The sequence below is a fragment of the Sciurus carolinensis genome, chromosome 16 (assembly GCF_902686445.1).
Source record: "Sciurus carolinensis chromosome 16, mSciCar1.2, whole genome shotgun sequence".
Lineage (NCBI taxonomy): Eukaryota > Metazoa > Chordata > Mammalia > Rodentia > Sciuridae > Sciurus > Sciurus carolinensis.
Window position 1 is genome coordinate 57,551,275 of NC_062228.1, and position 12,583 is coordinate 57,563,857.

At 55.1% G+C, this 12,583-nt stretch overlaps 1 protein-coding gene across 1 annotated transcript in view; it reads left to right on the forward strand.

The window, feature by feature from the left end:
• Positions 1-12,583, forward strand: part of Sult2b1 (sulfotransferase family 2B member 1) — a 32,872-nt gene that overhangs the window by 7,968 nt on the left and 12,321 nt on the right. The window contains exon 2 of the mRNA XM_047530085.1: positions 9,071-9,213. Within this exon, the coding sequence (XP_047386041.1) occupies positions 9,071-9,213 (143 nt within the window). The remainder of the gene's footprint in view (positions 1-9,070; positions 9,214-12,583) is intronic.

Below are 12,583 nucleotides of genomic sequence, written 5' to 3' on the forward strand. Positions count from 1 at the left end.
GGATTGGGAGGGGAAACACCTGGAAACCCCAGCCACTGTGTGCAGTATTGATCATTCAAGATGTGCAGAGAGGCAGGAAGAGGAAACTGAGGTCCTAGTGGAGACCTAGATCTATCCCTGCAGCACTTTTAATGCTTCAGGTCAAAAGATTTCTGTGTGTGTATCTTGCCAAATAAGTGACACCTCACAATCTTTTCATTTTAATTTATTCTGTGGTGCTGGGGATGGAACCCAGGGCCTTGTGCATGCTAGGCAAGTACTCTCCCACTGAGCCTCACCCCCAACCCTTTTTATATTTTAATTTTGAGATAAGGTCTTGCTAGGTTGCTGAGGCTGGCCTCCAAATTGTGATCCTCCTGCCTCAGCCTCCTGAGCCGCCAGGTTTATGGGCCTGTGCCACTGCGTGCAGCTGTGGATGAATTTCTTTTACAGAGTAACTTTACATACAATAAACTGCAGAAATCTGAAGTCCACCAATTTTGAGAATCATATTGAGATGCAGCATCTCCTTGCGAATGGCTGGATGTGAATGTTGTCAGGGACCCCGGGTGACCCCAGTTGATCTACCCATTGCTTTATAGCTTTAGGTTCCTCTGGAAACAATGTTGCAGTCATCTTCCGGTCCCTATTTCACCCGGCACTTCCTCAAGGACGCCTGTGTACCCCATACATCGCTGGGAGGGCCTACTTTGCTAGTTAAGACTGCAGTGCGGCCTGCTGTTCACAGGCTGGCTCTTCCAGGTGGAGCACCGCAGCCTGAGACGCTCTGCTCCCTCCAGCTCCTACCGGGGGGAAGACAGAGTTCAACAAGGAATAGATGCCTTCAGCCCAGAGGCTTGGGGCTGAGGCAGGAGGTTCACGAGTTCCAGGCCAGCCTGGGTAATTTAATCTCAAAATAAAGTCTGAAAAGAGTTGGGGGTGTAGCTCAGTGGCAGAGCGCTTGCCTGTATGTGTGAGGCCCTGGGTTCCATCCCCAGCACCACAGCCCCCAAAAGAATGCACCCAGAAGAGTCACTAAGTATTAAAGCCACTGTGAAAGAGGCAGATGGGTGCGGGAGGGGGCGTGACGGCCCGGGCTGGGGATCCCTGCTGTATCCCAGCTGCTCCCGGAAGACCCCAGCCCAGAAAAGGGAGCCCGTGGGGCTCACGGATCCCAATAGGTCCTGCTAGCCCGGCTCCAGCTGAGAGGGTTTTTTCCCCTCTGACTCTGGCCAAAGCGTGAGTCATCCTCGGGTGGAGCTGGGGACACTGGGCTGCAAGGGCTTCGAGTGGAGGCCCGAGGGAGGTGGCCGGCGCCCCTGGCCAGGAGGACAGCCAGGCAGAGGCAGGGCGTCTGGAGGCTGCACAGTCTGTTCTGGCAGCGGGTGTCTGGATGCTGCTCAGGCTGGGAGCCCTGGCAGCCTCCCCAGGGACGGGCGAGCTGGCCGCAGGCGTGAATCAGCAGGACAGTCCGTCAAGTGCGGGGCCGCCCCTGGGAGTCTGGCCCCAGCCCTGGCCTCACATGGACCCCCACACATCCCCGAAGTGACCCTGTCGCCCCCTCAGGTCTTCACCCAATGCGGTCTCCTCAGAGGGGCCTCCCTGACTCCACCTGTCGGAAATGGCAAGCTACGGGTTTCTGAAGGCCCCCCGGCCCCGGCTGTCACCTTCCACGGGTCACTCTGAATCACTAGTGCCCCCGGGAGTGTTCACACGCGGGCAACCTGCTGCAGGGACTTTTGTCCTACCCGTTGTTGCTCAGTGCCACCGCACCGTGCCCGGCACCCGGCCACTGCCCCGGAAATACCTGTGAGATGAGCGAGTGGATAGGCCTCTGTCACAGACTGGGAGGTCCCTGGAACAGAGACCCCCGGGCCACGCCCCACCCGGGGACACCTCGCTCCACCGCTCCTTCTTCAGATGAAACCCGGGACGGCATGAGATTGGCACAAACCCAGTGGGGCCGTCACGTAGGTGAGGGGCTGCTCCTCCATACATTCTCGGGTGGCCCGGAGGGACACTGGCCGGTCAGATGTTTCATTGTAATAATGAGTGTTAAGTATTGATATGAACGAGGCTCTTAAAAATATAATTACACAGGCTGGCGTGGCGGCACGCGCCTGTCATCCCAGCCACTCGGGAGGCTGAGGCAAGAGGATCACCTTGGCAACTTAGCAAGGTCCTATCTCAAAATGAAAACTAAAGACTGGGGGTGTAGCTCAGTGAGAGAGTAGCCCTGGGTTCAAAAATAATAATTAAAAAGTAATGATAATCAGACAGTGACATGGACCTTTGGGCCAGTTTGCAGCGGCACATGCCTGTAATCCCAGTGGCTCAGGAGGCTGAGGCAGGAGGATCTCAAGTCCAAAAAAATAATGATAATTAATTTTAAAGATTGACCTTTGCAGGGAAGTGTATCGTTTTAGGAATTTAATGCAATTACAGACTGTATGGTGACCAGAGTCAGGGGCCAGAACTGTTCCCTCTCCCTAGCAACGCCTCCAGCTGCCCTTTGGGGAGACACCCTTCCTGTGGGGCCCCCCACGGACTGCTGGGCTGTTCCTGGTCCGTGCTGTTCTGTTCCTGAGATTCCTGTTTTATTTGCTTCCTGATGCTGCTGTAAGAATTTCCCACAAACGAATGGCTTACAAGGTCCCCAGGGCATTGTCACAGGTCCAGGGGTCAAGCACAGGATGGGTCTCCCGGGCGGAATCGGCAGCCACCAGGGCTGGTCCCTCCGAGGCTCCGCGGAGGATCCCTGCCTTCCAGAGCCGCCTGGTGCCTTGGCCGGCGGCCGCTTCCTCCCTCCTCACGGTCAGCCCAGCACCTCTGCTCTCTGGCTCTGGCCTCCTGCCTCCTCTTTCACTTAAGAGGACCCTTGGGCACCCCGCCCCATAATCCAGGGTCGCCTTCCCCATCTCAAGATCCTTGACACGATCGCTCTGCAAAGTCCCTTTTACCAGGCAATGGGACACACCCGGGGCTCTGGGAGGAAGACTCCGGGGGGGGTCTGTGGAGGCCACAGTCACTGGGAGGAACGGCGCAGCTCGGCCCCCGGTCTGGGGTCCTTCCCCACGTGGCGCCTGTGGGCTCACCCCTCCGCCGCTGGGCGGCGCTGCCGGGAGCGGCGCTGCCTCGGGTTGTCCATCCTCCCCGTCCTGGTGGTGAGGAGGGGAGCAGCTGCGGACTCAGGCTTCCTTTCGTCCTGGATAAACACCAGGAGGAAGAGAAACTGCTTCACACGCCCTGCTTCCATTAGGATATTTGATTGAGTCTGTAAATACATGCAATGCAAAGTATACAACAGTAACACACCCTCCGGGACCGCAGGCCAGGGCTGGTGGCGATGGGCACTGAGGATATGTGAGCTACCCTGAGTCAACCATGAGTCTTCCTAGCCTGTCCCCTAACCAGCCCCTGCTCCTGCCCGGAGGAGCAGCCCTGGAGGAGCCCTGGGTGGAGGCCAGGGGAGTTGCCCCTGGCCCTGAGCAGTTTAGAGTGCACACTTTGGGGTCACACTGCCCAGGCTCAAATCCCAATCTGCCCTCTGCTGCTGTGTGACATTAGCCAAGTACTTTGCCTCTCTGTGCCTCCATTCGCTGGTCTGTAGGCAGGGATGGTGATAAGATCCACCTCACCAAGAGGCCAGATGCGTCTGGGTCTGTCAGGCAGTGGGGCACCAGCACCAGGCAGCGTCTCTTCCTCCTTCAACAGCCTCCTCTGTGCCAGGCTTTCTGGGGCGTGTGGTGGCAGAAAAGGCAGACCCCAGAGGAAAACAGGAGCGTGACGACGTCTGGGCTGGTGGAGTCGCAGGCAGGGGCTGTCTAGGCACAGGGTCATTGTCTCTGTCCAGAAAATAAAATGCTCCAAAGTCCAAAGATCCTCGAGCAACTGCACAAAGCCAGAGTGGAAAATTCCACCCCCACCTCCTGGGACGAGTCAGAGTCCAAATCCAGTACGAGGCATTGTATTAAATGACCTCCCAGCTAAGCATGCAAAGGTGCACGGGACACATGACTTCCCTGTGTGGGCTTGGATTGCCCAGCACCTCAATGCACTGCAGGTATGACTATTTCAAAATCCAAAGGTCTGAATTCCAATCTCCTCTGGTCCCAAGCATTTGGGATAAGGGACTCCAGAGACTGTTGGGCAGCTCAGAAAGTGCAGAGTACCTCGGGAAACAGCAGGGTTGGGGTAAAGGGGGTCTGACTGCAGTAGGGGTGTCAGGGAGGCCTCAGAGATGGGGGTGACACCAGAGCAAAGGCTTGAAACAAGCGGGGTGAATGAGAGGAAAGGGGAACGGTCAGTGCAAAGGCCCTGTGGCAGGCCTGTGCCTAAAGTGTGGAATGAAGAGGGGGGAGGCCATTGTGGCTGCTGCCATGGGCTGGAGGTGGCAGGTGAGGGCAGAGACGGGAGAGGACACAGGTTCTCACCAGATCCTCTGGCTGTCATGTGGGGAGAATTGATGGTGGCCTGGGGAAGAAGTGGGGAGACTGATAACAGTGCAAGAAGAGGCTATGGTGACTTTTAATCTTTCCAAAATGCCCTCGGAGGAGGCCTTCCTACTTCCCTTTTGCACAGAAACTGAGGACAGAGAAGTTAGCCGTGTATCTAAGGTCACACAGCAAGTTGGTAGCAGATTCTTGGTTAAAATCCGAAACTGTCCAAATTCTGCCCTTCTTCCTTCCCTTCTGCCTCGAGGAGTGGGGACTTGAGTCCCTGTCTCTATCTCTGAACCAGGGATGGATGTAGTGCACACCTGTCGTGTACCAGACAATGGGGACAAGACACTGATGAAAAGAACAAGTGGCATCCCAGCAGCAGAGAGAGGGTATTTAATGAGGCCTCCTACAAAGGCTGCTGTGTGACCTTGGGGAAGTACCAACCTCTCTGGGCCTCCATTTGTTCTGCATGCAATGGTACTCTCAGGACGCACCTCAGGGGGTTCTCAGAGAGGACAGTCATCATGTGTGTCCCTGGGTCCCCTCCCTCTCCTGGGGTCAGAAGGGAGTCTTGGAGATCTGAGGAAGCTCTGGCCCATCTCCCGGTGGTGACCCCTGACCTGACTCTGGAAAGGTGGGTCAGGGAGGTGGGACAGGCCTTCCTAGCAGGTGTAGGAAGGCTCAGCAATCTCAAGATGCTCCACCAGAGTGGGAGACCGGCTGGTGTCGGAAGGAAGGGGCAGCCAGGCCCAGGCTGCGTGGATCCTGAAGTTCATGCCTGGGGTGAGCCTCCAGAGGAGGCTTCAGAGGAGAGGAGCCAGGAGCCTCCAGAGGGAGAGAAGAGCAGAGACAGAAAGGTGGAGACTGAGGCTGGAGGGAACTGAGGCCAGAGCTGGCAGGACCGTGAGGGGCAGAGGAAAGGGTGCCCCGCCCCATATTAGGGCACACAGCAAGAATCCAGTCAGGTGTGGCCCCAGCGGGCCTCCCCAGTGGGCCTCCCCTGCACCGTCCCTGCAGCAGAGGCCAGGAGGTGGGCCCAGCGCTCGGTGCCCTTTGCTGGTGTGTGGGACACACGGGGAAGGGGCTGGAAAGAAGCCATCCCCAGCTGAGGGGCCCACAGCCTGGGTCTGGATTTGTGTTTTGTTTGGAGATGGGGGCCTCTGCGTGTCAACCAGGCTGGCCTCCTCCTCTTGGGCTCAAAGGAGCCTCTACCTTGGTGTCCACTCTACGTCTGTGCTTGGCTCTTTCTTTCTTTCTCTTTTAGTACCAGGGATTGATCCTGGGGGGCTCTACCACTGACCTGTGCCCCTAACCCTTTTTATTTCATTTTGAGACAGGTTCTCCCTAAGATGCTGAAGCTGGCCTTGAACTCACAGTCCTCCTGCCTCTGCCTCCCTAGCCGCTGGGATCAGTGTGCCTCTGTGCCTGGCTCTGCTGAGGTCCTGCTGTATGGCCTTGTCCGAGTGGCTAACCCTCCTTGGACCTGCATTTCTCCTCAACTGTGGCACAGAAACCCATGGGGACAGCCCAGGTTCACCCCATGCGTGCCAGGACAGTTAATTTTCTCAGCTGCTGGTCGCTCTGGGTTCAGGGGTAGGTGCGGTGGTGTTTGGACACCGCTGGCCTGAGGTCTGGGAGCCCTTAACTGCCCAGCGCTGAGCGCCCCCGAGGCAGGTGCGAGAGGAGGCGCTGGTCCCTCCGCCCGCGCCGGGTCGCTCACACCTGCGGGGCGCCCACGGGTCCCACTGCGTTGGCCCTGGACCCCCGGGGGCTGCGGCCCCATTTGGAAGCGGTGTGAGGGGAGGGCGCCCTCGCATCAGTGCATCGATTCGTTCGGTTTGGGGGTTCCCAAAGGGCCAGGTGACATCTGTTTTCCTCTCAGGCAAATGGGCAGGGGACGGCCCCTCGCCCGCGGCCGCGGGAGACCATGGCGAGCTGGAGCCCCGGGGCTTCCTTTCCCGAACACTTAAAATACGCCACCCTGTTAACCCTCCGGTAGGGTAGAGCCTGAAAGCGGTGACAGACTGACAGACCGGGAGGCTGAGCCTCCGGTTGACACCCACCGAAAAGGCGCGGGGGCGGGGGCAGCGCCAGGGCGCCGGCCTTTAGCTGCCAATCTTCCGGGTAACCTGGTCACAGGGGGCTCGGCCCCACCCACCGGCAACTGGTGACGACACCGCCTCCACTCCCAGGCTCAACCTGTGGGGTGACCGATGACATCACGAGACATGTAATGACGACTCACTGAATGCAGGCCGTGAGTCGGGCTCCATTCTGACCATTTGTACCCTCCTCCTTTTTAAAAATTTAGGAAACTTTTTTGCAGTGCTCCGTCCATGCCAGGCACAGTCCTAAGCCTTTCCCAGACTTGCAACCATCCTGTGAGGTGACCGTGATTGTTAGTCCCATCAAACACATGAAAAAACCGAGGCGCAGAGAGGTTAAGTGACTTGCCCAAAGTCATACAGCTGGTGGGAGGTGGAACTCGGGCACACCCTCTGCTGTGGAGTTAATCCCATCGACCAGTTCGCTTTGCTCCTTCTCTTATCCCTGCTCTGCTGAGGAAACCGAGGCGCAGGGAGAGCCAGCGTCTGGCCCAGCTTAGGTAGAGTGGCAAACCCTGAGCCTGAGCCTGCAGCTTCCCGCTCCTGAATCACAGTGACGCCTGGGCCACTTTGGCTACACAAAGCGCCCCCCCTGCCCTCCCGAGGGCATCCGCCCGACCATCCGCCCGACCCCCTTGGGAGCAGCCTTCAGCCAGAACTTAGGGGACCCTTTGCCAGAAAGCCCCAGCCCCCCCTTCCGGAGACCCCTCAGACACTGCCCTTCAGAAACCCTGGCTGGCTGGGCCGAGCACCCCAGGGTCCCCACAAGGCCTCAGGTGACCCCAGGCAGAGGACTGCGGTCTCCCTCCTTCGTCTTTCTGCTCCTAGCCTTCACCTGGTGCCAGGTCTCGGCAGGAACTTCCTTCCTGTGGAACCTCTGAGCCAGTGGAGCCTCCCAGGCAAATCGGAGCCCCCAGGTACCTTGATGTCCTCACCCGTTAACGGGGCAGATGAGGAGGAACCAGCAGAAAGGGCCTCTGTAAACCAGTAGTTTGCGACCTCACTGGAGCCAAATCGTTATCAAACGCTATTTTATTTTAGCGGGATTTTTTTCCTTTGATATTTCTTTCATGAATTCGCTCCCTGAATATTTTCCTAAAGTAAAACTCACAGGCGTGTCATGTCGGCAAGTTTCAGTCCACAGCACAGTGAATTTTGCAAACTGGGCATATCAGCCCCCCGCTGCCCACTGCCTGTCACCCCAAAAAGGGAAGCAGCCCTCCCGCCCTCTGACACCACAGACGACTCTTCCCAGTTTTGAATTCTCCATAGCCAGACTCCCACAGGGTGGGTCCCGTGTGCTGTGTCTCCCGCGCTGCATCATGTGCGGTCAGAACCAAACCCTCTACATCACAGATATCCGTGACTCTCCTGAAGTAAAATTCACAGACAATAACAGTCCCCCTTCTCTGCTGCTCCACCTTCTCTGGTTTCAGTTACCCTTGGTCAACTTTGGTCCAAACATAGTAAAAGGAAAATTCCAGACGTAACAGTTCCTAAGTTTTAAGCTGTACACCATTCCGAGCAGCATGCTGGAATTTCCGACTGTCCTGGTCCATCCTACCTGGGATGCGAATCTCCTCTTTGTCCAGTGTTTCCACTCTCTATATGGTACCTGCCTGTTACTCCAGGTTATCGGATCACCTGCTGCTTGTACGTAGAGTTTGGTACCATCTGAAGTTTCTGGCAGTGAGGGTCTTGGAAGCTCCCTGCCTGCAGATAAGGAGGGGACACTGTAAACTGCTTACACACATACATTTTTTAAAGTTCCATATACTGTCCTACGTGTGCTCTAAAGGGAGATACGTGGAAGGAATCACAGTGTGGTGAGAAGACTGGGCAGGTCCGGGTTTGTGGGGCCTGAATCTTAGTCCATTTCAAGAGCACACCTTAAAAAATAAGGATCACTTCCTATGACTGCATCATTAGGTAGAAGGAATGCTTATTTCAAAGGAGGAAAAGAAATCACAGCAAAGTATTTCATTTTGGAAGCCAACAAATACCCACAAATGTCCCAGAAAAATTGTAGACCAGCTACACCCACTTCACACCTTGCACTTGGTGACCTGACTTCTGCCCGGCCTCCCTGTCCCCACACCCGCCAGCTCACAGCTGCCTCGCTGCACACAGAGGCTGCAGAGCCGCCCTGCTCGGTCTCACTCCGCCCTCCCTCTCCTGTGGTTCAGACATGGGGCCCTGGGGAGGTTCCAGGCGGACTGACCGGTGGCCTCCAAAACTTCTCCTTTTGGTCACTTTCACAGGGCTACTCAGGGGGTTTGGGAAAGCAGCACAGATCATTTTAGTCTCATGGTGACACTGCGCCTTTTGCAAGAGAGCGCCAGCGCTCTGGAGCTGGGGAGGGCAGGGCACCTGCCCCGGGAAGCCTCAGCCCCACTTTGCAGATCCTGTAGAGTGCTCTGTGTCCCGCGTGCTGTGTGGCTTGAGCAAACCGAGGCACCTCTCTGTGCCTGGGCGTGATACTGATCACGACATCGCAGGGCAAGTGCTCTGCCTCGTGACCCATGTCTCCCTCTCCTCCCGCAGCCAGACCGTCTGGGGAGAATACTTCAGATACAAGGGCATCCTCTTCCCCAAGGGCCTGTATTCCCCGGAGAGCATCAGCCAGGCCGAGAACACCTCCAATGTGCGGGACGACGACATCTTCATCATCACCTACCCCAAGTCAGGTACCTGCGGGGACAGGGCTGCAGGGCCTGGGATAGTGGGCAGGACAGGACCCAGGATGCTGCGGCACCCGAGGAGGGCACAGGGAAAGCATCTGTTCACAGCCCGGTGAACCTGGCCTCTGCACTCATGTCCCCCTGCACAGCACCCTTCCCAGACACCACTGGGTGGGGTCCCCCTCTCCCCCACCTGGGCTTCGCTGACCTCCCTTGCTAAAATAAGCCTCCCTCTCTGTAGCATTTATTACTACCAGCCCCTGCCTCTCCCTCTCCTCTCCTCTCCTCTTCTCTCTCTCTCTCTCTGTACCAGAGATGGAACCCAGGGGCACTTAACCACTGAGCCACATCCCCAGTCCTTTTTATATTTAATTTGGACACAGATTCTCACTAAGTTGCTTAGGGCCTCACTAAGTTGCTGAGGCTGGCCTTGAACTGGAGATCCTCTTGCCTCAGCCTCCCAAATTCCTGGATTACAGGCGTGCGCCAGCAGGCCCAGCTTAGTTTAGTTTTCCTGGAGCACTGCTGGGGTCTTCGAGTCTCTGAAATGATAGGGTTGACTATATTTTCAGAATGTTTTTCAGAATGTTCGTAATGCGACTTTACCCTCTTAAACATAAAGTTCTCCCTGCTCCCCGCCCCATTTTATTTCGTTTTTTCGTTTTGCAGTGCTCGGGCTCACCCAGGGCCTTGCACTCTACCACTGAGCTGCACCCAGCCCTAGCACAGAGTTCTGAGTGTGTGTGAGTGTGTGTGTGTGTGTGTGAGTGTGTGTGTGTGTGTGTGGCACGTAGGGCACAGTCCCAGAGCTGTGCATCCAGCACCACAATCCACCTCAGCACATTCCTATCACTCCAGCAAGAAATCCTGAGCCCAGGAGCCCTGGCCTCCCGGATCACACTCCCCGCCGCAGGCCCCGGCCGGCAGAGGTCCCATCTCCATGACTGGCCTGTTCTGGGGTTCCCTGGGCATGGACTCATGCGGGGCCTGGCTCTGTGTCTGGCCTCTGTCATCCGCGGCATGGTGTCCGTGGTGCTTCATCCTTCCCGTCACTGGCGCTCCGTGGCCCGCGCAGGCCACCTGTGTTTACCCGTTCATCAGCTGATGGCTGTTTGGTGCTTTCCACTCTCAGGCTGCTGTGGATAACGCCACCAAGATCGTGTGCACACAAGATCTTTGTGGACATGTTTTCAGTTATTTTGGAGTTCTGAGTTTTGGCAGCCACGACCACCACATAACTACCGGCACAATGAAGATAAAGAAGAGACCGGGCGCGGCGGCTCGGGAGGCTGAGGCAGGAGGACCACGAGTTCAAGACCAGCCTTAGCAACTTAGCGAGGCCCTGAGCAACTGAGCAAGACCCTGCCTCAAAATTAAAAAAATAAAAAGGGCTGAGGATGTGGCTCAGTGGTTAAGCACCCCTGAGTTCAAACCCCCCCCACAAAAAAAAGAATTCCATCACCCAGTCCCCACATCCCTCCACTCTAGCCCCCGGCAACCAGTGATCAGCTTGTACCCTATGGCCTTGCCCTTTCTTAAATGTCACATAGATGGAATCACAAGGCACTCGGCGCTTTTTTTGGTGGTAGTACTGAGGATCCATCCCAGAGCCTCACACATGCTAGGCAAGTACTCTACCGCTGAGCCACATCCCCAGCCTGGCACTCAGCTTCTGAGACAGATGACAGACTTACTCCTTGCTCACCAGGATGCCCCCAGTTCCTGGGCGGTTTCTTGCTGTAGCGGAGGAGCATGGCCCGTCTACCCCATTCATCTGTCTAAGGATGCATGAGTTGCTTCCAGCTTGAGTTGGTTCTTCCATCATGAATATGAACACAGCTTCTAGGAAGTTTGTGTACAAGTCTGTGCATGGAAATATATTTTCATTTATCTTGGGTAAATATTCAGATGTGCGATTGCTAGTTCTGTGGTCCCCTGTGTGTTGAACTTTATAAGAACCCACCGGACTGCCGGGCAGGGTGGTGCATGCACACCTGTGATCCCAGTGGCTCCAGAGGCTGAGGCAGAAGGATCACAAGTTCAAAGCCGGCCTCAGCAACTTAGTGAGGCCCTAAGCAACTCAGTGAGACTCTGTCTGTAAATAAAAAATACAAAAAACAGACTGGGATATGGCTCAGTGGTTAGGCACCCTTGGGTTCAATCCCTGGTACCTCAAAAAAAAAAAAAAAAAAAAAACGCCCAACTGTTCTCCAAAGTGGCTTTACCCTTAACCACTTTGCATGCTCACCAGCCACAGTGGCGGGTCCCTGGCTCTGCACCCCGCCAGCCACCCTCATCTGGGTGTTTCCGGCTCTTTGGAAAGGTGCAGACCATGTTGACTGTGGCTTTGGTTTGCATTTGCCGATGACGCCATCGCGTTTTCAAGTGCTCCTTGGCCAGCCACCCTCTTCGGTAGTAAAGGGTTCAAAGCGTCTTCCTCCTCTCGGGGGCTGTTTTCCTGTCGTGGAGCCTGGAGGCGCTCTCAGCTCAAGGAGGAAGCCTTGATCAGATCTGTGCTCTGGAGTGTTGTCTCTGGCTCTGCACCTTGTCTGCTCACTCTCTTATCAGAGCAGGAGAACATAAATTTTTCATTTGGATGAGATCCAGTCTGTCACTCTGTCCTTTTATGGATCATGCTTTTGTTGTATCTCAGAAATCTTTGCTTAACCTCTGACCCCAATGATGTCTTCTGTTTCTTCCAGAAATTTTACAGGTTTAGCTTGTACATTTAAATCTATGATCCACTTTGAGCTAAATTTTAGATATGATTAGGTAGAGATCAAGGCTCTTTATCTGTGTATGAATGTCCAAATATTATGGCTTCTTTTTTAAAAATTAAAATGAATTAATTTCGGGGCTGGGGAGATAGCTCAGTTGGTAGAGTGCTTGCCTTGTAAGCATAAGGCCCTGGGTTCGATCTCCAGCACCAAAAAAAAAAAAAAAAAAAAAAAGGATTAATTTCTCCTTTAGTCTGTCGTGTGTGGAATGACATCGTATTCACTTTTTAAGACACTGCTGGGGATCAAACCCAGGGCCTCACACGTGCTAGGCAAGTGCTCTACAACCGAGCTGCCTCCCCAGCCCCCTCCCTTTTAAAAAACTGAGACAAGTTCTATCAGCGTCGTGGAGGCTGGCCTCAGACTTGCAACTTCCTGCCTCGGCCTCCCGAGTTGCTGGGATTACATCATGCCCAAATCCAGCTGTTTTTTTTTTTTTTTTTTCTTTCTTTCTTTTTTTTCTTTTTCCTTTAACAGTTTCATAGTATTCCATGACACTGACACTGATGTATAATCATTTTTGTTTTACCGTTTCCCTACTGACTACTGACAGTGTAATTTCCAATCTTTTGATTTTATGTATTTATTTATTTGGTACT